General features: G+C 38.8%; 1 protein-coding gene across 10 annotated transcripts in view; it reads left to right on the forward strand.

Annotated features, from left to right (window-relative positions):
- The window catches only part of gria4a (glutamate receptor, ionotropic, AMPA 4a), a 126,795-nt gene that overhangs the window by 38,978 nt on the left and 62,088 nt on the right, over positions 1 to 25,729 (forward strand). For all 10 annotated transcript variants that reach the window (XM_077565074.1, XM_077565075.1, XM_077565076.1 and 7 more), the window contains exons 3-7: positions 14,011 to 14,250; positions 18,089 to 18,141; positions 18,402 to 18,533; positions 22,377 to 22,430; positions 22,954 to 23,112. In XM_077565074.1, coding sequence (XP_077421200.1) covers positions 14,011 to 14,250; positions 18,089 to 18,141; positions 18,402 to 18,533; positions 22,377 to 22,430; positions 22,954 to 23,112 — 638 coding nt within the window. The remainder of the gene's footprint in view (positions 1 to 14,010; positions 14,251 to 18,088; positions 18,142 to 18,401; positions 18,534 to 22,376; positions 22,431 to 22,953; positions 23,113 to 25,729) is intronic.

The raw sequence follows: 25,729 nt of genomic DNA on the forward strand, positions 1-25,729 counted from the left end.
TAATTGATTGCTTTGAATTCCTTTGAACAGAATGTTTACTGACAAAGGCTACTTTTGCCACTATCCCATGGAGGTCTCAGAGAAAGTGGGCGTGTGTTTAGTCCACAGAGGCGGTGTGGGGGTGGATCCGCTCCTAATGACGCAAAAAAGTGCCAACAGCTCGTTTTCTCAGGTTGGGAGGGGCTGGTGCTTGGAGGGCAGAATCAAATAGAATTTCTCATAGCGAGGCGAATGGAGGAAAACACCACTTTGGTGATGTTTTTGGTGAGGAATTAGCATTTTAAGATGGCTAAAAGGCTCCAAAAAGTAGATTTTTCACGTTGCTGTCCCTTTAACAACGGTGGTTATACAAGTGTGAAAATGACATCAATTAATTGGAAGATGTAAAAACAAAACATCACTACTAACACAGACACACATGCCATATTTATAGTAGAGCTGTGAAACGAGTTTTGATTAATCATGATTAATAAATTAAAAAGGCTTTTTATCAAAAAAATTTGAAGAGCACCTGTTATATATTAATTCGTTTGACGTTTCTTCAACATTTTTTGATCCACTGCACACTCTCATTCTCCTCTTTTTCTAATTAGTTATTAACTTGCATAATTTAAAATGAAAAAAATGACCTTAGTTAGACCACAAATATTCTGAATGTCATACGCAAACATTTAGTAAATGCTTTACTTTAATGCATGTAGTTATGTTCATGGTTCAAACACAGCCTGTTCTACCTTTAACGTAACCATCCGCTGTCAAGCTAAGGTATAATCTGTGGTCAAAATTAATAGTGTGATTTCTCTGCGTTAATACATGATTAATGCGATATTTTTTTTGTGATTAATCAATGAGTTAACGCTTTAACTTTGACAACTTTATAGTGAAGGTCTGCACCATATGATTGTCTTTCCACCTGCTCTCTCATCTAGCTTTGACTGCAGACCTCATTGGTGCTATGCAGTTACTATGTCCCTGATGATGATGATGATGATGATGATGTATTGCCCACTCTTAGTTTTTTTATTGATCTAGTCACACTTATTTGGCAGTTACTATGTCCATTATGATGATAACATCAGTTGCTATGGCCTTGTATTAGTCTCTTTTAGTTTGTCAAGTCCCTTTTATTTTGTCGTATAAGCCTTTTGTCATTCAGAATTCTGCGAGAGTTACTGAATACACTTTTGTCAGTATGTCAACGTTGCTTAGCTGAAGTTTTCTCTAAGCACGTCAAGGTTTCCTGTCCCTCATCTTCCATGCAAAGTTTCTTCCATGTTTTTTCCATGTGTTCAAGGTTGCGTCCATGAATGCAGCCTTGCTCTATCAATTGAAATTTCTCCATCAAGTGTTTTGTTGAGGCCATCTTAATCCAGCCCTGCTCTCTGTTGTTACTTTTTATTTTTATATCGGTTTCCCAAGTCCAATGTCTTACTCTGCATTTGGGTCCAAATTCCGCACATCACGTGACAGTCCCTATGTGTTAAACCACGGTCATGCAGTTATCACAGCTGTTTTGCCACAAGGTTCTTTTTGTACTACAATATTTAGAACATACCTCAGTGAACATATATCCTTGGGATACTTTATATTACCTTGAAAAAAGAGGCACTGGCTGTATAACTCAGAGGGCATGAAGCTGTTTCAAAATGTTTATCAGAATCAGAATTAGTGGACAAATATGTAAAAATACACAATTTGTCTTCACAGTCACAACCCATCCTAGAAACACAAAAAATAACAATGGCAATGGAAACTGAACAGCAAGCCCGGCGGTTCGCTAATTAGCACTCGGAGTTTATTGAGTTTCACACATGCAGTTTAAACAAATTGATACGTTGCTCAGTAATATATTGACCTGCAGCGAGTGGAGCGAACTGTTTCTTAACCAGCTCTCTCAGCATTCAGGGGATTTTAGTTTGACACCTTTGCTAAACTGCTTTCAAGTGTCTCACTAAATACTGATGATCAATTTGTGGCCCAAGAAGTATTACAAATAGTCAACCACACCTGCACTGATTGCATTTAGTTGTTTTGGGAAAAGACAGTTTCAGTCTTATCTTTAGCATAGCGGAGCGTAAAGATTAGATGCTCTGCTCTTCTATGAGTACATGTGATGGACATACTTGTCTCTTTAGTTGTCTCTCTTCATGTTTGGCACAATTGGCAGGCTATGAATTTGTAAAGTTGCAGGTTGTAAACACTAAAACAACAAAGGGTGGATTGTAAAGTAATTAAACAATAGAGTGAAAGACCACAATGTATAAAGAAGTAAATCATTCTCATGCTATAAGATATTTTAATTAGACTATTTGGCTATAGGTATTTAAATAATAATTGAGTCATGGAATCATAAAACAGAATTTTAGTGTCAGAGCTAGGCATGTAGAACACTACAAACTGCTTTTTCATAAATGATTAATGTCCAGAGAGACAGGACAACTTCCAATCAAGAGCCCTTTCCTTGTTTGCATGTTTTGCGTGTTATTCTTAATGCGTATTCATTGTTGTCTAATTATGAGATCTCCCACCATGTAACTTGCGAAAGCTAAGGACAGCATCACTGATGTGTCAGCATGACACAGCCGGATATTAAAAGCGGAGAATGGATTTTTCCAAAAGGTCAATTTCAAAGTCTACCATTTGCCATTTGTTAGTTCAGAAGAAAACCATATATTCTGTACCTCTGATCCTGTTTTGAACATACTTTTCCCAAAAAATAGACAGGTTGCATATTGAAGATGCAGTTGTCAAAATAAAGATCACAACAAAGGGCAATTCTGAGCCACGTGATTCTAGCAATGTCTTGGATTACTGGAGGGAAACTGGACACCATACAAATTCTACACAGAAAGTTTTTCTGTACACCAGAAGGACTTTCTCCCATCTTGTTAATTTGCATGCTTGCCATGACTGCTCGGAATAAAAATGTCTCTGCAACAATACATTGTACTGTCCCAAGCGTCATTTCCATCAATCATTACTGTTCAGTTTGGTAAGACAGACCTTTTTTTGAATTGGTATTTTCCAACTAGGTACCAAAAAGTGATTGGTACTTAATCACTCTTTGGACTCTCTGTTGTATTGTTTTACTAACCACAGTGGTACAGTACCTACAGTATGAAGCAAGACACATCAGCTTAGTCCATTGATGTTGACAAACACACTTATTTGTTGAATTAATTGTCGCTCTATAATTTCCATGCTGGACACGCAGAAACAGTTTGCCGGTCGAGCAACTTTTCAAGGAAAATATGCTCCAAAAGTTGAACTACAATTCAGAACTTGGAGTATAACAAAAGAACAAAAGGGGGAAAAAAAGTGGTAACAGCTATACCCTTTATAGGCCAAGAAGCCAAAGAGAAAAATCAACAATAGGACTATGATGGTTAAACAATATTTTATAATTACCAAAAAAGGTACTCGAAAGTTGTTTGCTAGAATTTAATATTATATACTAGAACATCAGTTTAATTCAATTCAAAATAATTAACTTTTCGACCTAAAATATTTCTTAAAACACAACCAGGACAGTATTTCTAAGTCATGTCTATACCGAAACAATTTGAAGGTCAAGCAACCTGCGGGAACAAATAGTGTTCAGGTTCTGAGGGTCCAAAAGAGCTACTTAGTATTTTAATGAGAATCAAAACTATTGTAATAACCATGCCCTTTCCTATTTTTAACTGTCCCTAGGACCACATTGGGGAAATGGCCATATGTCAGCAACTATTAGCATATTCACTAACTGCGACAACACTTAAGACTATAAAGATAGCTGCCCTCATCTTAGGTTCTGGCACTCATTTTCCCCAATCAGTGCTTTTATTCTTAGACCGTGTATTCCATGCTGCCAGGGGGAGCACGACTTCAGACGGAGGTGGCAGGGAAGGGAGCTTGCAGGAACAGGTGCAGGGGAGTGGAAAGATATAATCAAAATGAATAAAGAAGTGAACTGTGGCAGTTTTACCCAAGAGCTTTTTCTCCAGCCGTCCCTCACCTCGCTGACCTCACATTCAGCCCTGCATTTGGACACACGGCCCAAACTTTAAAGAGCAACAATTATGCAGGTGTATGATTACATGTTTAGAATTGAAGGACAATTCGTCAATCATTTTGGTGCCATAATTCAGTGGTTCCCGGCTTTTTTTTGTGCCACGGACCAGTTCAGACAAGTTCATGCTTATTTGCCACCATTTGCAGACATTGGAGGGGGTGGTTCCGTTGTTTAACCCTGGAGAACCCACGGGGTCAAATTTGGCCCCTATAAATTCTGCTACTCAAATAACAAAGACCTTCTTTTTTTTTTGTTTACAAATTTAACAAAAGTCCAGAGTGCCACTTCTGACCCCTGCATGGGGCCATCTAGTGGATGAATATTGCACTTACATGAGCCAGAGTGGTGGTGACAAGATAGCTGGCAACATGCTGTTTTGTTGAGCTGGAAATCAATCCAAACAAAACCATCTTCTCAGCAAACCATCAGATGGTAAAATTGTGTTTTTTTTGTTAATCGATTTCATATCATGTTGCAGAATGCCTAGGAGTATGTTTTATATATATATTTTGATAAATTAGTAACTCTGAGCTAGTTAAACAAAAAGGGTTAAAATTGAAAAAACTGATATTTTGGTGTTCAGTGAACTTATAGCAGTCATTTAATGTATAATTCATAATTTTCCAAAGAAGAAAAGGGTTCTTGGGTTCTCAAGGGTTAAAAATGTTGATCATTATCACAACTTTAGCTTATTTTCAAAATACCAATTTTAAAGCATTGGTAAACTAAGGTAAGGTCTCTTAAACATTTTATTCACATAGGAAATACCTTTTGATTTGCTGCTGTCGTGCGCATTTCCGCCTCTGATCGTGTAAACATGATCACAGATCGAGACATTTGTTAATTGTTAAAGTTGGATACACTACGCTATAAAGCCAACCCTACAAGCACTTAATAATTCCTGTTAAACGTGCTAGCTAGCAGGTTAGGTTAGCTTAGCACTTAGTATTGGCATGGAGCTTAATCACTGTAATGGATCGAGAAGAGGAGTGCCTGCTCTGACAGAAAAAATATAGTTTGAACTTCGCTAGTCAGTCTGGTGCCCGTAGTTTGTTACTCTGGCTGCTAAATGCTAGGATGGTTGATAGTTCAAGAAATTTAAACAAAATACTCACCAGATATGCCAACTTCCCTGCTCACCATTCTCCATGCCGGCGGCTCGTTTTTTTGCTGGGTGCTCACAGACAGCAATGATATTGTCCGAGAATGTTTTTATTTCACCACATTGTGTGGCATAGTAAGAGAAGCAACTCCATAAAATGTTTGGCTGCTTGAGTAGCCAGCCGAAGCTCGTTGAGAGCCTCGACCTCCAACTGATGTGTTGCTTCACTTGAACGCGTGTGCGTCTAGCAACTCAAGCCGGCTGTCTAAGTGGTTGATTTTTTATTTTTTTTGCTCTTCAATGTGTTTTAATGAGGCACAAAATGCTAATTTTTGCCTGCAAACTGCAATGCGAAAATGCTTATTTCGTGCCTTGTTACATGGCGACTGGGGACGTCCGGTGGCTACTATTCATGGGGGTTGGATGCTTAGCCTGGCTGTGGGGCAAGAAAAACCTGGCGGGCTGCCAAGCTAATAAAACACTGGGGGAAAGCCTGTTCAATCAATATGGGCTTTTGGTCACCACAATCAGGAAAATCCACAAATATAGCAACGCAGTTTTTCCTATGTGTAATTTAGTATATAACTGGAGCTATTACGACCTCACAAGATCTTGACCTTGTAAGTTGTGATTCTGTACCGACGAGATGCCCTTTTTGTCTTTCCCCCTAAATACTCCCTTCCCACTGTCAGACCTCCTTTACAGAAATGTCTTTACAAGTGGGGCCCCTGCGTTTTTGTGTGCTTGTAGCAAACTCTTGTTGGAAAAATATGGAGGTGAGGCAGACCATACAAAATGTTTGATGACTTAAAATAAACTACTTATAAAACAGAACGTTCACTCTCAATTTATGAAGTTATTGCTTCTCACTGACCATGTAACTTTCTATTTGAGAACATTAGATATGAAATCCATAAGGTGGCTGAACTTCCCTGCCTGCTTATTGATTTTTCCCAGTTTTACTGTATATTCTCTGCATAGTGCTACTAATGTACACTTGTATAAGTTATTATGGTGTCATTAAATGTGCATTGGAGTAGTTGATCCTTTGTGACTTCAACTATTTCAAATCTGTGCAGGGAGTTAAGATACTCATACACTATTAAACAACGCACCTTGGGCTACTCGGGTGCTGTAAAGGCGGGTCGGTGTTAGAATGTGCTTGTGGGGTGATTATAAGAGCCCATGACTGACAGGGGACCTAGAAAATTATTTCAATATGCGGCATTAACGTGGAGTGCCCCCAAAACCTTGGCAGTACCCCCACTTCTCATGGTGTATTGTTATGCACAGCGGACCTTTTCAAAATCCATCCATCATCCCAACTATCTTTTGACTGCTTTTGTGTACCGGGTTCCACCGTGCTTCAGCCTATCCCAGACTTCTGGTCAAATGAAGAAAAAACTCAGAATAGGTCACTAGTCAAATACAGTGCATATACTGTACAGTACATAGAAAGAGATAGCCATTCATATTCACTCTGTCACTGATTCAGAAGTGAACCCAGTCTGCCTTGCACAGAAGTCAAGAGAGTGAACCGCTTCGTCTGTCCTTCCTTCCTTTCCTCAGTCTCTCCTTTGGTCTCTTGAGGTCTCCCTGATTTGTTGGAATTTAGATGTCTCTGGGGTTGGTGAAGGACTCTGGTTGGTGGCCTGGTGGGTGGTGTCTGGTCGGTGATGGATTTCGCTTTCCTTTCTTTGGTCCTTCCTCGGGTCTCCTGACGGCCTCACGACTCCGGCTGAAAGTGTTCGGTTTAGGTGAACGGTATGGGATTTTTTAATAGGTTTTAGGTGAACTAATGAATACACACACTCATGCGCACGCACACACGCACACACACACGCACATACACTTACTCATCCACATACAAAAATAAAAATAAAAAATAAATAAGAGAGCAATGATGATGACATGTCAAATCGGTAAAATTACCGAATGAACAATACTGAGCTCTCCAGGGGAGAAAAAAAGGAAGAGAGTGAACCACTAGAGAGACACAAAGTCATTGCTCCCTAAGCACTATACAACTAACAACGACGCCAATACAATCTCAGAGGTGGAAAGCTCACAATTCTTCCTCATTAAATGCTAAATAAAATAACGCTAGCAAGAAAGTTGGGCCGGCAAGAGGTAGTGGATTAATCCCGAGAATGTCCAAGGCCAACTTTATGGCAACACACTCTGAAAATAATACTGAGAGATGGAAGTGTGTGGGCGCTGAGTGCCAGATGCTTTAGCATAATAATTTTAAGCTTCTATTGCATCACCGGAGGACTCTGACCTTGCACAATGTGCACCATATCAGTCTTAATTTCAATGCTAATCACAATCTGCAGTTGGAGATTACATTACTGCCGTTTTAACTTTTACTACATTCGTACGGTAATTGTATTTTCCCTGCAGTTGGCTGGCAACTTGTCCGAAAGTCTGCCTAAAGTCAGATGGAATAGGCTCCAGTTCCACGTGACTCTGGTTTACTGCGAGTGAGACTGTAGATTTGGATAGAATGTGCTGGAATGAAGGGGAAATAGTAGATTTTCGTAGGGATTGTATCAACAGCAGTGGAGTACTTAAAACCAAACATCAATGTTCAGAGGGGGAGTTGGTTATTATGCATTCAAACTGTTTAGAAAGGTAAATCTGTGTGACCAATTTCTGAACCAACTGGGAAAAGGAAGAATTAACATCTCAAACATTTTGAGAAATAAACCGATTTTGTTATACCGGCAGGCACGTGTGCTTTACCGTTGAGTATATGTCTTGGCCGGCCTTCTCTTCCGTTACAAAAACATGCACCTCAGGTTCATTGAAGACGCTTTATTGTCCATAAGTGTGAATGTGAGTGTGAATCTTTGCCTTTCTCTACAGTATGTGACCTGCAATTGACTGGCGACCAGTCCAAGGTGTACCCCACCTCCCACCAAAAGTCAGCTGTCAGACTCCAGTTCAGCTCTATAGGAAAAGGATTGCAGTCATCTGCTGCACATGAAACATAATGTACCATACACTGCTTTATAGTTTACGTTGTGCAGTAAATTTTTATCCTGTGAGTTTGCAGATGACTATCAGTACGCAATGTGTCTGTTGCGACACTGTAGGAGAGGGTACAGTAAATAATTATGAGGTTTATTTATGAGTGTGTTAAACAAAATGCAATTATTCACCTGAAAAAATAAATCCTGAGCTGTTAAAACATGGCTTCCTGAATAAACAAAAAGGGGAATGCTCTGCAGAGCAACAGCTGCGAAAACAGAGATAGCTGCAAAGTACATCTCAAGGCTCACTATACTGTATGGTCCATGGAATAGAGACTTGCAGTATAGAATGAGAAAGACAAATGACGGTGCAAAGTCATTAGGAAGCGGGCAAAGACACGGGAACAAGAGAAGAAATTAAACAAATGCTAATCTTGAGAGAACCCGTGAGGTCCCAGGAGAGCTATTGTGTCCGATGTGTTGGCTGTGGTGCTGATGCACCACCTAAGGTCATTAAAGCTTATGAGGCAGTTTTGGTGCATGTTTTATTGCAACGAGGCCCCTGTCTGGCACATTGCAGCCTTACGCTGGTTTAGAGGCTTTGTGCTGCAAGCAAGACAATGCAGATTTGTATCAGAGAGAGAGAACATGAAGGAAAGTAAGAGACTGCAGCCAGGTGATGTCAGACTGAGTCATACTGAGATTTCAATACATTTCAGGTAGGCGTGCTTATTAACATGCTGTCGCTAAGCCTGTGCATATTGGATTTAAAAAAAAAATGTTTTGCATCAAGGCAAACATCATTCCCTTCTGTTTGAATTGATAGAAACCCGTGAGGAGTGTGGAAAAATAGAATTCAAAACTCTATCTAGACCGGTAGCTTTCGTAAAATTTCCATAAAATGACATAATCTGGCTTGGGAACAGAATTCAGAGAGAGACTTACTTGTATTTGGTTCAAATGCTTTGCCACATACACACAAAATCAAAATTCATCTAAGAGCAAGGAAATGTCATTTTCCTCAACAAAGCTGTCAAAGAAATGCAGTTGTATGTGGATCCTCGTTTGCCCACAGAGAGTGTGAGGACATCATCTCTTTCCTCTAAGAAGCAACTTTTATCAGCCAAATGCCTTCAGAAATGAACGGCAGTTATTTTCCTTGCAAGTTTCGGTCAAATATGAAGATGCTCACGACCAGAATGTCTGCCGGCTCTCTTCTCGCAGATAGCCGCTATCTCCTTTGAAGGTAGCTTTTATGGGCGGAAAAAAAAAATCTGAATACAATATCCACATGTTCGGACATGAAGGCACCAGGTCATTCTAATTTAGGGGTCTCAAAGTCTGGACCTCAACACCCCCTATGCAGCCTCTTTTCCATGTCTCCCACCTCCAACACACCTGAAACAAATAATCAGGATCATTATCAGGCTTCTGCAGAGCTTGCTGATGAGCTGATCAATTATTTAGGTGTGTTGGAGAGGGGGACCATGGAAAACAGGCTGGATATGGGCTCTCAAGCACCGGCCTTGGAGACTCTGTTTTAGCCACTGTATAGGCCAGTGGTGTCCAAGCGGCCCAGGGGTCATTTGTGGCCCACCGCCAATCTTTTAGCGGGCTGTGGCATGTACTATAACTTAAGATTGACATGGCCCTCAATGCTATTAAAACAATTTAAAAATATGGGTGGGGGGCACAAGTGTAGATGTTGAAAAAGCGGGGAGATGTGAGAAATGGGTAAAACCACTACTGCAAAGTTTTCTACATATGCAAAAACACAAATAAATTAACAGGTAGAATAGGACCATTATGTATCTTTATAACACTGCTGGACTGGCACAAAAAATTTCCCCAGGCATTTTGACTTAGGCATGCCGGCTCAGCCTGACCCGACTAGTGACCACCCCTGGCCACCACGAAGCTCTGCAAACTAATGTATTTTTGACTGCTTTAGTTTGCTGCCCATATTGTAAATGGATTATTGAGCCGCTCCCTCGAAATTGTGGGCCCGTCTCTTGGGGTAAAATGGAGGAAAATAATAATTAAATAGCACCGCATGGGCCTCAAAAGACCCCAGCCCACCGGGCATCTGCCCTACTTGCCAGATGGCTGGTCCAGCCCTGTAGTGTGGAGAACAAATATAATTCTGTTTCAGCAATGAAAAATGTTTCTTCCACTTTCTGTTGTTTCGAGGTCCGATTTGTGAGCATATCACATAAAATGGTTCTTGTTTTGGTTATAAATGTGTAGATTCAGCTGCAGCTCAGTGGAGGGCTCTATTCTAGTGGGATACAGGCAGGGCTACCGCACTACAAAACCTAAAAAAATAACATTTAAATTAAAAATCCTAAACTATTTGCCTTAATACCTTTAACAGAAAGCCTTAAAGTGGCATTTTTTCCTAAATAACATTATATAAACAATATATAGAGGCTTGACTGATTGACTAATTTTACAGTGTTTAATAAGATAAAAGAAAAAGAAAATTCAAAGTGGTCCTTGGATCTTTCTAATTTTCTGTATGCAGCCCTCTGAGGGAGAGGTTTGGACAAACCTGGCGTAGGCTGAAAAAATTCCAGCCGCATAGGAATAATTCATGTCGACTAGGGGACTGTTACATGAGACCAATTGAAACTCGTAGCAACAAAAGTGTTTAGTTGTGACCTTTTGCTTATAACCACCATTTTGTAAGTACAATTAAAGTAAAATTAAATTAAAAATGCACCTTTAAGCAAGAGGAGGAGGACCTACAGTTGGTTTGCATATGACAGCGTTTTTTGCAATATAGTGCGAACAGGGATATTTTTGGGTTTGTTTATTTGTTTGCTTTATTTATTATTACTTTGTTTTATTTTGGACAACAGTGTCTGGACGTAAAACTTGAAATAATGTAAAACAGTAATTGAAATTGGCTGACAATAAGTACATTATACTATAAAAGAAAGATTTTTAGAAAATATATTTTTTTTAAATACATATCATCCTGTACTTGATTTAGAGGATACTATGACTCATCTAGCATTAAATAACTCAGCTCAGGAACATTCTATGTAAGTTCTCTAAATCGACAGACATTTAGCTCGTGTCATAATCAAAGACTATATCCCGCCTTATCGCCTGCTGGGTGCAGAGGTCTCAGCTTTGTCTAATTGCCACGAGGCGACGCGTCAAAGCCGCATGTCCCTCACTGTTTACCCCCACTGAGGCTTAGAGCTGATAATGGAATTACTCTGAGTCCCAGGAGGAGGGAGGGAAGGAGGGAACCAAAGGCGAGTAAAGCGGAGGCAAGCGTGGAGAAACATTCATGGTGCAAGCCGAGGCAGACAGAGAGAGCGAGAAAGAGAGAGCGAGAGGATGGATGGAGCATCTGACAGATGTGAGAAGAAAAGAAAGATGAAGTACCCAGTGATAGCCGCTTGTTGCCAAAAGCAAAGTCTGCAGACTCACTGTTTACTCCAAAGTGATGTATCATAAGGTGGCGAGTGACTTATGATGCTGAATGCAGCTCCAGTTCAAAACTATGACCATAAAACATGAACACAAGAAACACCTTTTGTGACGTTAGCCAGTAAATGCTGGAAAAATGAAGAAGGGCCTGTTTGTGTGTTTCTCTTTGGTTGTATAGCGACAACGTGCAGCGTCTTGAAACAACTTTCATTTCAAAGTGAGCCCGCAGTTTTTGATGGATGTGGTAGTGCTTGTGGACTTGCGTATATGACTTTTAAGCAGTGTTTGGGAACTTTACTTAAAAAAAAGTCATTAGTTATAGATACTCATTACTTGCTTAAAAAAGTAACTGAGTTAGTAATTGAATTGCTTCATAATAAAACTAACTCGTTACCAGGCAACGTAACTATTTTCACTACTTAAAAATAAAAGTTTTATATCAAATATTTGGGATTTTTAAAATGTATTATTTATTTATTTTTGTTATTATTATTATTATTATATTTGTATACAAGGACTATGTCCAGGCTAGGGATTTTTTTTTTTATATTTATGTCACACTAATGCCTCACTCCATAATGACATATCATATAATAATAATAATATTAATAATTCATTAAATTTGGAACGGTAATGTATGTTCTACTACAGCGATCAAAAATAATAATAAAAACAAAATAAATACTGGATATATGGTGATTTGTGGCACATATGTCAACTATAGGTAATTTGTAGACACTCCTAGACAGTCCCTCCAGGATTTCACGGACATTTTTTATGATTGTTGCGGGGTAAAATAATAATATATAAAATAAATCACCAATGCTATGAAATACAGTATACACCGCTTAATGCTATCATGGTCAAAAGCATTGAAATAACTACTTAGGGATGTGCGATTGGCTGGCAACCAGTTCAGGGTGTACCCCGCCTACTGCCCGAAGCCAACTGGGATAGGCTCCAGCGCCCCTCGCGACCCTTGTGAAGACAAGCGAAGAAAATGGATGGATGGACTTGGGATGTGTCGATAATAGCAATATTGTGATAATGTGATATTAAAACTGCCCCAATATATTGTCGTCGCAATGTTATGATATTAAAAGCAGCACATCTGTTAAAAAGTTAGGTTGATTTCCATTTTGGCAGTTCTAGCACCCTCTGGTGGCTAGTTTTTCTGTGTGCAGTTTTCACATGGCATGTTTTGGCCCTTCTATATTTAAAATCCACGCTAATGGTCAGATGAAGAACCGAGTCAATGTGTAGGAACTCAATGTGTGCTTGCATTAGCAAGTAAGTGCCTCAATATATATATATATATATATATATATATATATATATATATATATATATATATATATATATATATATATTATATTGACATATTTTATATATAATATTTATGATATTTTTATAATATTTTGTCTTTGCTGTAATGTACAAAAGCACAATCTTGTGTGCATGTTTTTAGCATGAGATCTTTTTTTTATTTTTTTAATACAGGTATTGTGACTTTTTTGTATCACCAAACTCCCCACAATATCGTGCTAATTATCATATTGTGACTTTCATATCGTATCGTGATGTTCGAATATCGTTGCATCCCTATAACTACTACAGATGCAAATTAGCAACTGCTACTAGAATCTGCCATGTTTACAACTTAATTTGTTGTTCATTAATGTGTATTGTCCCTTTCAAATAAAATTTAATTAAAATGAAATACTCCATTTCCTCCTCAAAATCATCAGCTTCCACTTGATCTCTCTGAAAACTTTTGTACACTTTTAATTAAGAGAGTATGGTGATATATCTTTTGTTTATAATTCTACGCATTTAAATGAATTGTAACGCAACACATTTCACATGCAATACCGATAACGGCGTTTCAAATATGGGGAGAATAATTAGTTAGATTAATTGGTCCGTTCATGGAAGAAAAAAAACGGAGTTACCTAACGCCGTTATTCCCAACACTGCTCTTAATTAAGGATAAGAAGCTATAAACTTGAAAAAAATATTAAAATCAATGGCTGCCCCTTGATTGTCTAGTAATTTCTTCTAGTTAGATATTTATAAACACACTGCAAGATCACATCACCAGATTTATGAAATGTGCCAAGTCTTCACTGCCTGTGCCAGATAGCTTATTTTGCTGTTGCTATTGACTCTAGTTTTGTGTTTGGATACTCTAATAATCATTTGAAATAAATACAATTATAAATTTAATATAGCTGCATATTCCAATGGTATGTTATATGTTGCATGAAAAATGGCATTGAATGTAAAGGTAGTACTATATTTCTTCATAGTATTGTATTTAAGTGTGCTCGTTAAGTGTTTCTAATCACCTTTTCTTTCTTCTTTCATCCGCCTCCCTCCATCATTTTTCATCACCGTTCTCCTCCTTCCGCCATTTTCCACCCCCTCCCTCGCAGTCTGTTCTCAGTATTCAAGGGGTGTCTTCGCCATATTCGGCCTTTATGACAAACGCTCAGTCAACACGCTGACATCATTCTGTGGGGCCCTGCACATCAGCCTGGTGACACCCAGCTTCCCCACCGAAGGAGAGGCCCAGTTTACCCTGCAGCTGCGGCCATCCATCAGAGGGGCTTTGCTGTCCCTATTGGACCACTACGACTGGAGCCGATTTGTCTTTCTCTACGATACGGATAGAGGTAAAGAGAGAGGCCACAAGCACACAAAATGCATACAAATACAGTGGTGTCTTGAGATATGAGTTTAATTTGTTCAGTGACCACGCTTTTAACTCAAAACACTCGTAACACAAATCAGCATTGAAGAACATTTAGCATTGAAATGAATGGAAATTCTATTGATCGTTTATGTTTTTCAATGAGGACAACTAGCACAATGTTGTACTTCATAAAAACATAAGGGTAATATTATTATTAAATTGAACATAAAGAATCAAACAGTTTGTGAATCATAAATGCTAATTAATGCTACAATTCAATTAATTGTGCTACTCCTTCTGGTGTACCCGCCTTGGCCAAAATTGACACAGTACACCTGTATAAAACTCTCTGGGAGAGGTCTGCACCAATTGTCACAATTCACTGAAATGAACCAGACACACTGAAATACAGAGTTGAAAAGTGTATTGTCACTTTTATAATAGCATGACTCCTTCTTGTGAATGCTCCATCAGCCCTTAGAGATCTTACAAAAACTGCAAAATTGCATTGCTGAACGGATTGAGATCATTTTTGTCTTCTGGCATTTCAAAAATGTTTGCAGTTATCCGCATCGTCTCTTATTTTGCCTGAGCTTAACTTGCAATTCATTTCAAATTTAATAACATTTTGGGTGTCAAATTAAACTTTTTACATACAATATACTCCTCATTTTGCCCGTTTGGCAGAAACAGTCCTGGGAGCATCCAGCTAGTACATTACATTCCACATCTTTTCTTTGTACATGTTCAAACTTTTAGTCATTCGGGCATAATGCACATTGGCAACATATTCTTTTTTTGTCAAAGAACTTCTGAGCAATTTCGAAGCACAGAGAGGAAATAAAGGTCAGACGTGATCCGCCGTCACATGGTATAGAGCCGTGTTGTGTATGCGCTTGTGTTTATGCGTGTCTGTTCCTCCCTTGGCCCAGGCTGTCTGAGTTCGTACCCTTGGTGATGAGAGATGAAAGTGAAGAGAGAGGCGGAACACAAGAGTCAGTCAACTTGGCTAGCCAGCCAGAAAGCGAGGAAGCATGAAGGACAGGTGTGAGATGAGAAGGGCAGGGGACAAACAAGTCGATGGGAAAGAGACGGCTACGGCAGTTTGGCGGGAAAACAAGGAGGTGGGGGTGATTTCAGCGAGTGGAAGAAAGGATAGTAACAAATAATATCACAACTTAACATCTGTTGATATCCAGTGGCACGAGAATGAAAATGAGAATGAGAATGAGAGGGAAATGACGGAGAAATGCAGCAAAGGACGGATGTTAAGACTTTTAGTCGTGCTCACTTGGCCAAGGAAGGAACCAACATTATTGGCTCCCATTAGGCTCTGCTGCTGGAAAATGGGCAGCGACACTGTATTCATGTTTTACACTTGACTACTGTGTTTCACACTTACCTAAATGCAAATACAATATACAGTTCAGTGTATATTATATATTGTGTATATACAGTAGGTAGGTACTGATAGATATTATAACATTTTTAATTCTTCATTTCATATATTAACCATTGTTATACATTATTAACACTTTAATTCTTTATTAACCATGTTGAAATGTTTTATAGAGGTAGAGTAGTGTTGCACTCAGTATAATTTGACCTTAAGCTGGGACATACTATTTAGTCTAAAAAGTTCCTTCTCAGCGTTTTGTGCGAAAACACATTTAGTCCTTGAACAGAATTTGTCTCAACACACACCCACCTAACCTTGTTTTCGCTACTGCTCATGGAAAAGTACCCAGAGATATGTTTTGTCTACAAATGAAAGAGAGGAGGTCTTTTAACTATAAGAAGCCATTGTACACGCGGAAGAGCTACATTCGACGCTCTGAATCCCAACTGTTTAAGTGATGAATTAGAGGCTGTTAAATGTCCAGAGATCTCTGTTAGATTAAAAAAAGAATTTTTGCAAAGGTGTTTTTTCTTACATTAAATCTGTCTTCAAATTTTGGAACACGCAAAGAGGACAAATACTTTTAATCCTCTTTCAGTACACACTTTGGACTCTTCCTTAGGTGCACATGCACAACCTAATGAGAGCTAATACATGGACTGCCTTTTTGAAGATAACTGAATACAACACAAGGCTCGAAATAAGCAGACCTCACACTTTCCTCCCCTGATGCCCGGCAAACAAATTTTTCAGACTTCAGAATTGATTCTACTGCTACCATCATGAGTTACATCATCTATAAAGACTAATGAGCCCGTTCCGGGGAAGCGCAGTGTGCGGCGGCGCCCTCTGCTTCTGCGTTTTTTGTTTTTTTTACCCCTCTCAACTGAAAATCTTAATGCGATCATATGGCGAATTTGAACACATCTCATAGCGGCTCCTCATAGAGGAAGGCTGCGTGGGAGAACGTTGCTGCTCGGGTCAATGCCTAAATTTAAATGTAGTCCTTTGCAATAGCAATAATATTACAGGGAAAACCTGTTGAATGGTAACTCATTTATTCATTTCATTTAGGTGCAATCCTGCGGGGCAGAAGCACACTTCACTTAAGATGAAATATAAAAACATTACTTGAACGGTTATAAGAAGAAAAAAAACGGAGCGCATACACAATATATGCTGTGATGTGAACCCATGGCTGGTAATGTTGCAAATGTAAGGACGGATTAAGTTGTGTATGTAGATGATGGACTGTGATGTGAAACGGTAACGCTCAAAAAATAACTGTACGGAAATGACAGCATATCAATGCGCAGTTTGATAACAATCTTACAAAGAATATTTAATTCCCTGCGCAATAATGCAGCATCCTTCATCAATGAGGTCATTGTCAAAAGGACATGCCATGTTTGTGACAAAAGTGGACGCTATAGACTGTAGGCGTATTTATGCAAAAACTCGCCGCAGCGGACTTTATAAATGAGGAAATGTGGATGAAAGGAGGCGGGCACAGAGAAAACCTCGAGGTTCATTGTGGAAAACCTGCAACCGACTAGGTTTGGTTCATGGAACTAAGTTACTACAGTAACTGACCAAGACCTTAAATTACCTCTTTTTATGAAACAGGCTAGAATGACCTCTTTTTCTCTGGTTTCAATTACCTCCCTTTCTGAAATGGAAAACACAGTTTCCCACATATCAGGGTTTCTTGATCCAGAGTTCTCACTAAACCTGCTTTGTGAAATAGACCCCTGTTTGCTGTCTGTTGCTCAGTACACAAGTTGTTTCTTTCTTTTTCAGGACATTGAAAATTGCTGTATTGGCTATGCACTAGCTCTGATGAATTTTCTTCTCTCTTCTCTCAGCTTCAAAAAAAAGTTTGCTTTTCTCCCATAGACAACCCCAGAGTAAAAAACAATGTGTTTTTTTTAAAAAATCTGAACTCAACATGGATGCCACAGAACAAATGCCATGTCTCAAATTATGTAATTTATCTGACCTTTACTGCATTTAAATTCAGAGCGTTCCACATTGTGTTTACTGAATGCACCAGAAACAAGAAACGTCCATTGACACACAGTCTAATAGTGTTTGGCACATCATCATGTACATGATGTGTTGGTCAAGAGAGGATTGTTGTGAGGGATGCTACGGTAAGTGCTTTACCCTCCACCTTGGAAGACAAGACTTTAGGTTATTGCTTCGGTAAATGAGACGGGCTGATGAGTCTGCTCGATTTTAATGCACACCTGCAAGCACTTTGCTGATATTGTCAATATGCGCTCACTGTGTTGTAATTGTGATGAAATCAAACATTTTCTGAACACTGATGGGAATATGAAGCATTAACGTTTTTTTTGTAAAAACGGCAAAATATAATTGCTTCTATTTTCTCTTCTCCATTTTCTTTCTTGTCTAGGTTATGCGATCCTGCAGGCAATCATGGAGAGAGCGGGCCAAAACGGCTGGCAGGTAAGTAGATGCACAAACACACACACACACACACACACACAACTCTGGAAACGGCCCAAAATAAACACACATATCATGCAGCGTGTATACAACGTGGTTTGCATGACCACACAGTCATCTAAACTTCTGTTATTTGTTTTTGCAATTTTTGTAATCAGATTACAGGACATTTGTCTCCTCATTCATTTGTTTTTGCAATTTTTGTAATCAGATTACAGGACATTTGTCTCCTGATTAATTTGTTTGAAATATTAACTCAGGTGAGTGCGATCTGTGTGGAGAGTTTCAACGAGGCTGGATATCGACGACTTTTAGAAGACCTGGACCGCCGTCAAGAGAGGAAGTTTGTCATTGACCTGGAGCCAGAGAGACTACAGAGCATGCTTGAACAGGTGCTGTCATTTATTGAAAATAATGCAGAGTAATTGTGTTCTTGAGTCAATTCAATGCTTTATACTACAACTATTAGTAATGTCTTTTTTTATTATTCTCCATTCATCCAACCATCCACTTTCCAAATTTCCATACCGCTTATCCTCTTCTTCTGCTACAATTATTGCAATTAATTTAGAAATACTAATGCCATTAATACGACTAATCACTGTATCATATAGTTTGCTTGTGCAATTGGTTCACAATGCTTCCTTCCACTCTTCCTCGCGCTCTCTTTCTCTCGGGTCAGGTTGAGGCCTCAGAGGGATTTATTTATTTTTTTCTGCCTCTGTCGCTAAGTGCTTGCTGATGTGGGGGTTCCGTTGGTCTCTTCACACATCAGACCAGCTCCATATGAAAAGTATCTTAAGGCAAATACTCTTTTGATTTGGCGCTATATATAAATTTTAATGAATTAGGGTCACAGGTGAGCTGTAGCTTATCACAGCTGACTTTGGGCGAAAGGAAGGGTACATCCTGGACTGGTCGCTAGCCAGTCGCAAGGCTTATATATAGTGAACAAACAACCATCACACGCTGCGGAAGGCCCGTGGAGGTCTGCTTGCAGTTGCTTACTGTGCATTCTTTGACCTGCTGTTGGACTAGAACATGGCTGGACTGGCACAAAAAAATCAGCCCTGGCATTTTGACTTAGGCGCACTGGCCCGGCCCAGCCTGACCCACTGCCTAACATGTAGTCCTGCCACTGATGTTTAGTGATGATGTTTCAGTTTGCTATCTATATACAGGGATGGTCAGTGACTACGTTTACATGCAGTGAAATTTAAATTCAGAATTCCATTTTTTTAACCCGAGTAAGAGCATATTCGTTTTTCCGCATGTTTACATTAATTTTTTTAGTGTTATTGAATGCATGTAAATGAAGTCAGTGTGGTTTTCCCGCCATCAGTATTTAAAGAGAATGAGAGGAGGTGAACCAAATCGGCTGTGTTCATGACCAGGATGGCGCAAAAAATGCTTTTTGGAAATCCTTCACACTGCACCAACTTGCGAAAAAACTAACAGTCAGTCGAACCCGACTCTATGCAGATTAGTCTGCACGTTGCGCTGGGCACCAAAAATACAGCCCAATGTCTTCAATTAACCAAAGAAACATTTTCTACATTTTCTTGAGTGTTTTATTCAGGGATTCCACCTTCTTTTCATGTTTAAAAACAGTTTGTTTTTTTTACAGTGTGTGCATAGGTGTGAATGTGAGTGTGAATGGCTGTTTGTCTATATACGTGTGTCCATTGAGGGCAATGGGCATACCTTATTGCAAAAGGAAATGTCAGGGAAAAATAAATCACAAAAATATGCCGATGTTACACAATTGAACCAAATCTAAAAGCCCTTAATTAACACAATTAAAAACTTTTACAACTTGCCAGCACAGTAGACTCTCCAGAACATTATTAATTACAGTAATTAATGGAGGAATGGCACATTTCCATTTTGATGTTTCCATTGCATCACAATTGTCTGCCAGCTAGTTGTCAGCTTCAGGCAATGTGTGGCAGCATGCCCTATTTGAATGAAACAAAACATTCATATCCCCCCTGAAGTTAATGGAGAAATATGAGCTACACAGAACATCATAAGTTCATTTACTGTCTGCCCTCTGAACCGGTCAGGCCAGTTAGATTGCACCACTGCTGTTGGAGGTTGATGATGTTAGAATTTGATGCTGACTGACCTTTATTCAAAATGAGTTGGAGGATCAATGTTCACACTTTTTGTTTGTTTGTTTTTACTTTAGTAGTTATAATACATGTGTGGTGGGCGGGGGTCAAGTTCTTTTCCTTGGCTTGTGAGGGATGACGCGGCAGAAAAAGTTGGAAACCCAAAGCGTGTAAATACATGATACAGTGAGAAGAATCTGAAACATACAGAAGCGTGGAACTGCCAATGTGGAGTAAACATTTTTGACTGGGGAGTATTTTCGAATGTATTTAAATAGTATACGTTCGAATGTACTCGCAAGGTCAGTTCAAACATACTCACAAGTACATTCAGCGTACTCGTAGGCTAAATGCTACAAACATATTAGCATATTTTCCCATAATGCCACGAGGTATGGAATTACGTATGCGCAAGTCAAGACTTAATAATACTAGGGGTGTCAGGCAATTAAAATGTTCAATCGTCATTAATCGCATGGATTAATCACAAATTTTATATCTGTTCTAAATGCACAATAAAATGTTTTCATTGTCTTGTTAACATAAAAGTGGAAACAAATGTTAAACTAGTAGAAATATGGCTGCATCTTTTAGTCATTGATACAACACTTTCATATAAATTCAAAAAATTGAGTGAAAATTAAAAAGATGTACTGTACTTCACTGTAAAAAAACAAACAAAAAAACAAGTATGATATTGATTTGTGTTGAGGTAATTTTTCTGCCAATAGATGGCATAATTGCATTTGTAAGCTGTTGTTGACAACTTAGTGCATGTTTCTTTTCATATTAAGAGCTAACTCATTTTTAACATGACCTAACTTGTGAAATTCTTACACATTTTTAAAATTGTAAAATTCAGCTTGACGCCAGTCTCCATAAATATATGCATTATTATTCAATTTATTACTGTTAAATTTTGACGTGGACGTGTCTGCTGCATTGCGACCGGAATTCCCCCAGTACAGGCTTTCCAAGTAAGGGGCGGTCATTATTCATACGTTAAAAAAATTTGTTGCGTTAAAGGAACATACTAATTTTGACACCTCTAAATAATACATAATAATAGTTAGGAATAACCAATGTTTTTTATTAAATTTTCTCACGTAATGCTATGATGAGGGCAAAATACTAAAAAAAAAAAGAAAAAAAGAAGTGTTTTCTTTCCCCCGCAAATGTGCAAGTAACTGTGGCATTATGGGACAATATGCTATGTTTGTAGAATTTAGGATAAATTATGTTCGAACGTGTTTGCAAGCATGTTTGGACGTGCTCACCAGTCAAAAATATTTACTCCACATTGGCAGTTGCAGTCTTCCGTAGACACATGCATTCGCCATGAATGCAACTATCTCGGGCTCGTGCCGCATATGTGAATGGAAGAAAATAAACACATACATTAGTATTGGACTACACACACTATACACACAGACTGCTTTTTAATTGGACTCTATGGTGAGTGAGCAGACAGACGGAGATACACACAAACACACATTAGTGTTTACAACAGACACAAAGTGGTGTCACAATGGGCTTTACGGTGTCTGTGTTGGCTGGCGTCCCTGCTCGGAGATGCACTTCTCTGTTCGTCAGGCCTTGCCAGCTGCACTCTGTGTTCGTGTGTGTGTGTGTGTGTGGATGCTGATATGAGAGTGTGGTAGAAATCACTATTTCTTAATTGCTACGGATAAATTGATCCTATTATGGTATTAATGCATTATAATGTCATAGCATGCAGAATTTTGAGCACAGTATCACCGCTCAGGTTTTCTCCTGTGCTAAAGACACATGCATGGAATATGATATCACACAAACAGCCAACAGCCATGTAGAAGTAGAATGGCAAGACAATGGCCAACTAACCAAGATAATAAGTAGCTTCCTGCAGCTTTGATGCTTGGCCAAAATCTCGGTTGTTTCCCTCGGAGGAATTATCTGTTTCAAAGCGTGAATGTCGTGTTAATTATATTGTGTGTAATTGCAGTTTTAATGAACGTTTTTAACCAAATGTCAACTACTGTCCTGGCATGCAGACTGCATCGTCGTCCATAATCCACTTTGTCATTTCTAACCTAGCATTTCATAATCCTAATGTGTTTCACTTTGTCAATCTTTCTTCAGGCAGTCAGTGTGGGGAAACACATAAAAGGCTACCACTACATCATAGCAAACCTGGTAAGACATCTTCAGCTATTTGCTGGCCTTATATTGCAATGTGTTTTGCAGTTTCCAGATCACATGCCTGAGTTGCATTGTTATCGCAGTCTTCCAATGTCAATATTGATTCATAATATGCTGCATTTTGTCGCTTGATTCAACAAGTCAATTCAGCAACGCCTCATCTTTAATATCTCAGTCGCTCCCACCGGGGCCATGAAGAAGAGGGCCAGAAGACGAGGTCAAGCAGGAAAAAGCTCTAGACGCTTTTAACAATTACTTTTCATCAGTCCAGGAACAAGCTCACCTGTTTCTACGTTGTACTCTACCTCGTTTCTAAATGAATCACTCTATAAATGTCCACTTTACTACAGAGGGCTGCTCTGCATGAAATCTTATCAAGCAGCAGAAGCGACACCATATTAATTAGGGATAAATAAAGTCGATAACCTGTGCGAGTATGATAAGTATGATTAGCTGGTACAAGATCTGTGGAAGTGGGATCATAACCATTTTTTTTGTCATTGTGTTTCCTTCCAAGGGGTTTAAAGACATTTCTCTGGAAAGGTTCATGCACGGTGGCGCCAATGTGACTGGTTTTCAGCTGGTGGATTTTAGCAAGCCTATCGTCATAAAACTGATGCAGCGTTGGAACAAACTAGATCAGAGGGAATATCCTGGGTCGGAGAGCCCACCCAAGGTAAGAGTCATCTCACAACCCAAGAAGTAAAGATTGGACGAATGTAGCAGTATGAACTTGCTAAGATGTTATTTACAAAAATATATATATGTTGGCAAGTTGTTTTTTTTTCTAAAACAATTAAAATTCAATCTATAGAACTAAAAACATCCACTCTATGGCAGGAAGAAAAAGTTTTGCAGTCCCCACTCATCTGGAAAGATTTTGTACAAGATGTTAGACTGTGTTGAATTTTTGTCCATTCATCCATAACATTTGTGAGGTTAGTGATGTTTGACCAGAGAGAGTTTGGAAGCTTACAATTGTCCAACATGTCTTTGTAAGATGAAGAATGGGGACTCAACGGGAACTAATGGTTCATATACAACCCTTGATTGATTGCTCAATTGTTAGAAACATATGGCCTATACTTTCGTTGCTATATTGCATGAACACCCACCACTTTTCACCTGATCCAAGCTTTCTCTCCTTCTTTGTCAGATCCTTTACATATAACTCACCTCTCTGTATTTGCACTCATGTGTTTACTGTCCACGTCCCTTCTTTTCTTTTTATTTTCAGTAAGTGTCCTCTTCCCTTCCTTTTCCCATTTCCATTGATCTGTGACTTGGACTACAGCCTGTTCTGGTTTTTATTTCCTTATAAACTGGAAATAAGCCCACTTATCTACATTATACATGTACAAATCCTAAGCATTCTGAAAATAAACACACTCATGCACGCACAATGCAATGGCTCTAATGACTGCCACAGTATATTTGACTAGTCCATATTGATGATGATATTCTTTATTATCGGCATCTCATTGTTCACCCAAACACTAGCGTTAATAGACTCATTAGCATTCTCACTTTCAGCGGATGGATCCTTATTAGCCGCATTAATTTTCATCTACAGCTTACACAACATTTAGTATCTTAATGAAGCCATCTTTATGCATGCTTATGATGAATAGACACAGTCAACATGTGTACAGATTCACAAAACAAACACAACTGATGGTATTCTGTCTATAAATAATTACCACCGTGAAGATGGTACACAATTAAAACAACTGCTTTTCTTTATGGCCATTTGTTGTAAAATTACTTTGAATTTATTTTACATATTTTTACTACTAGCCTATTAAATATGTCATCACTCATGTAACACCGAGTCAGTTATGTACAACATCAAACTAATTAATTAAAATGTCTATTGTGAGATCTGAAAATAATTCTAAAATTATGATGTTAGAAATGTTAAAAAAGTAATACAATGAAAAATAAATATGATCACCACCAGTGTTATTTTTAGAGATACTAAGAAAATGTAAACTCTAAATACAATCCTGGTATGATCTGTTCATTCTGATAAAAGTCGCAACAAAAGGAGGATATTAGATTCCTGTCATGTATAAACACATAAAGCAGAATACAACTCAGAAGTGTTGCCTTTCGTAGTTACACAATGGCTGTATACAGGTAGAAGCTATTTTTTTTTTCTTTTAACAGACTGTGTACTATGAAACAGAGGCGTTGTGATTAATAATAAAATAATCAATTACCCCAGTACAGTTAAAGGGGAAATCAACCTTAACCATTTCTTGGCAATAATACGTTATATGTGACCTCACTAGTTTAACCCCTGGGCGTTATTTGACCATTTTTTGGCTTTTTGTTGGTTCTGACCAAGCCATTTCAAAATAAAATAACGCCCAGGGGTTAAACATGACATTCTGATTAATATTACATTTGTGGAATTTGAGTTATGCGGCAGAAATCCAGACGTTTTTATACATCTTACGGGGCGGCCATTTTGCCACTTGCTGTCGACTAAAGATGACATCACAGTTGCTCAAGGCTCTGGCTACAACCAGTCACCTATTTTCTGAAGCTGAGCTGTGATTGGTCGTTGGCTGAGCTCTGAACAACTGTGATGTAATTTTCACTCGACAGCAAGTGGCAAAATGGCCGCCTTCTGATACTGATCAAAACTGATGTATTTTGCTGCTTAACTCATATTCCTCTAATACAACATTAACCAAAATATCATATTTAGACTAGTGGGGCTGCATAGAACATTTTTGTCAAGAAAGTGTATTTGGGTTGACTTCCTCTTTTAGAAAGAGAGAGGCACATAATTACAAGCCATCTCAAGCAGGACATGACAATATTGTAAGATTGGTCGTGAATCAAATCTGAAAATTGTGATTTGGTGATTTAGGCCCACTCAAATCACCACTGGTTTGTGCACAACCCCAGTAAACCAAAGTCACCAAAGCTATCAAATTCAGCCCTTACAAATCTCTAATTCTCTGGTGGGTTGACATCCATTTTCTCATAGTAACTCTAGCTCAGTTTTTTGGTAACGTAGCTCTGGGTTGACTTGTGTTATTGTCAAGCTGAATTGTCATTTGGAGGTGCATAAATTCAATCAAACTTAAGCATTGGCATCTGTTCATAGTGGAAGGGTTCTATGCTACTTAACAGGAAACTCTACAGATGACTTTCAAGGTTTGCAAGCAGAGTTTAGTCTTTATCTGATTTGAATGTGTTGATTAGATGTTATTTTGGTCCAGGTACTTACAGATGCCAGGACAGGGAGTGACTGTGGAGAGGTGATCGGTCTCAGCTGC

This window comes from Vanacampus margaritifer, chromosome 5, assembly GCF_051991255.1.
Source record: "Vanacampus margaritifer isolate UIUO_Vmar chromosome 5, RoL_Vmar_1.0, whole genome shotgun sequence".
Taxonomy (NCBI): domain Eukaryota; kingdom Metazoa; phylum Chordata; class Actinopteri; order Syngnathiformes; family Syngnathidae; genus Vanacampus; species Vanacampus margaritifer.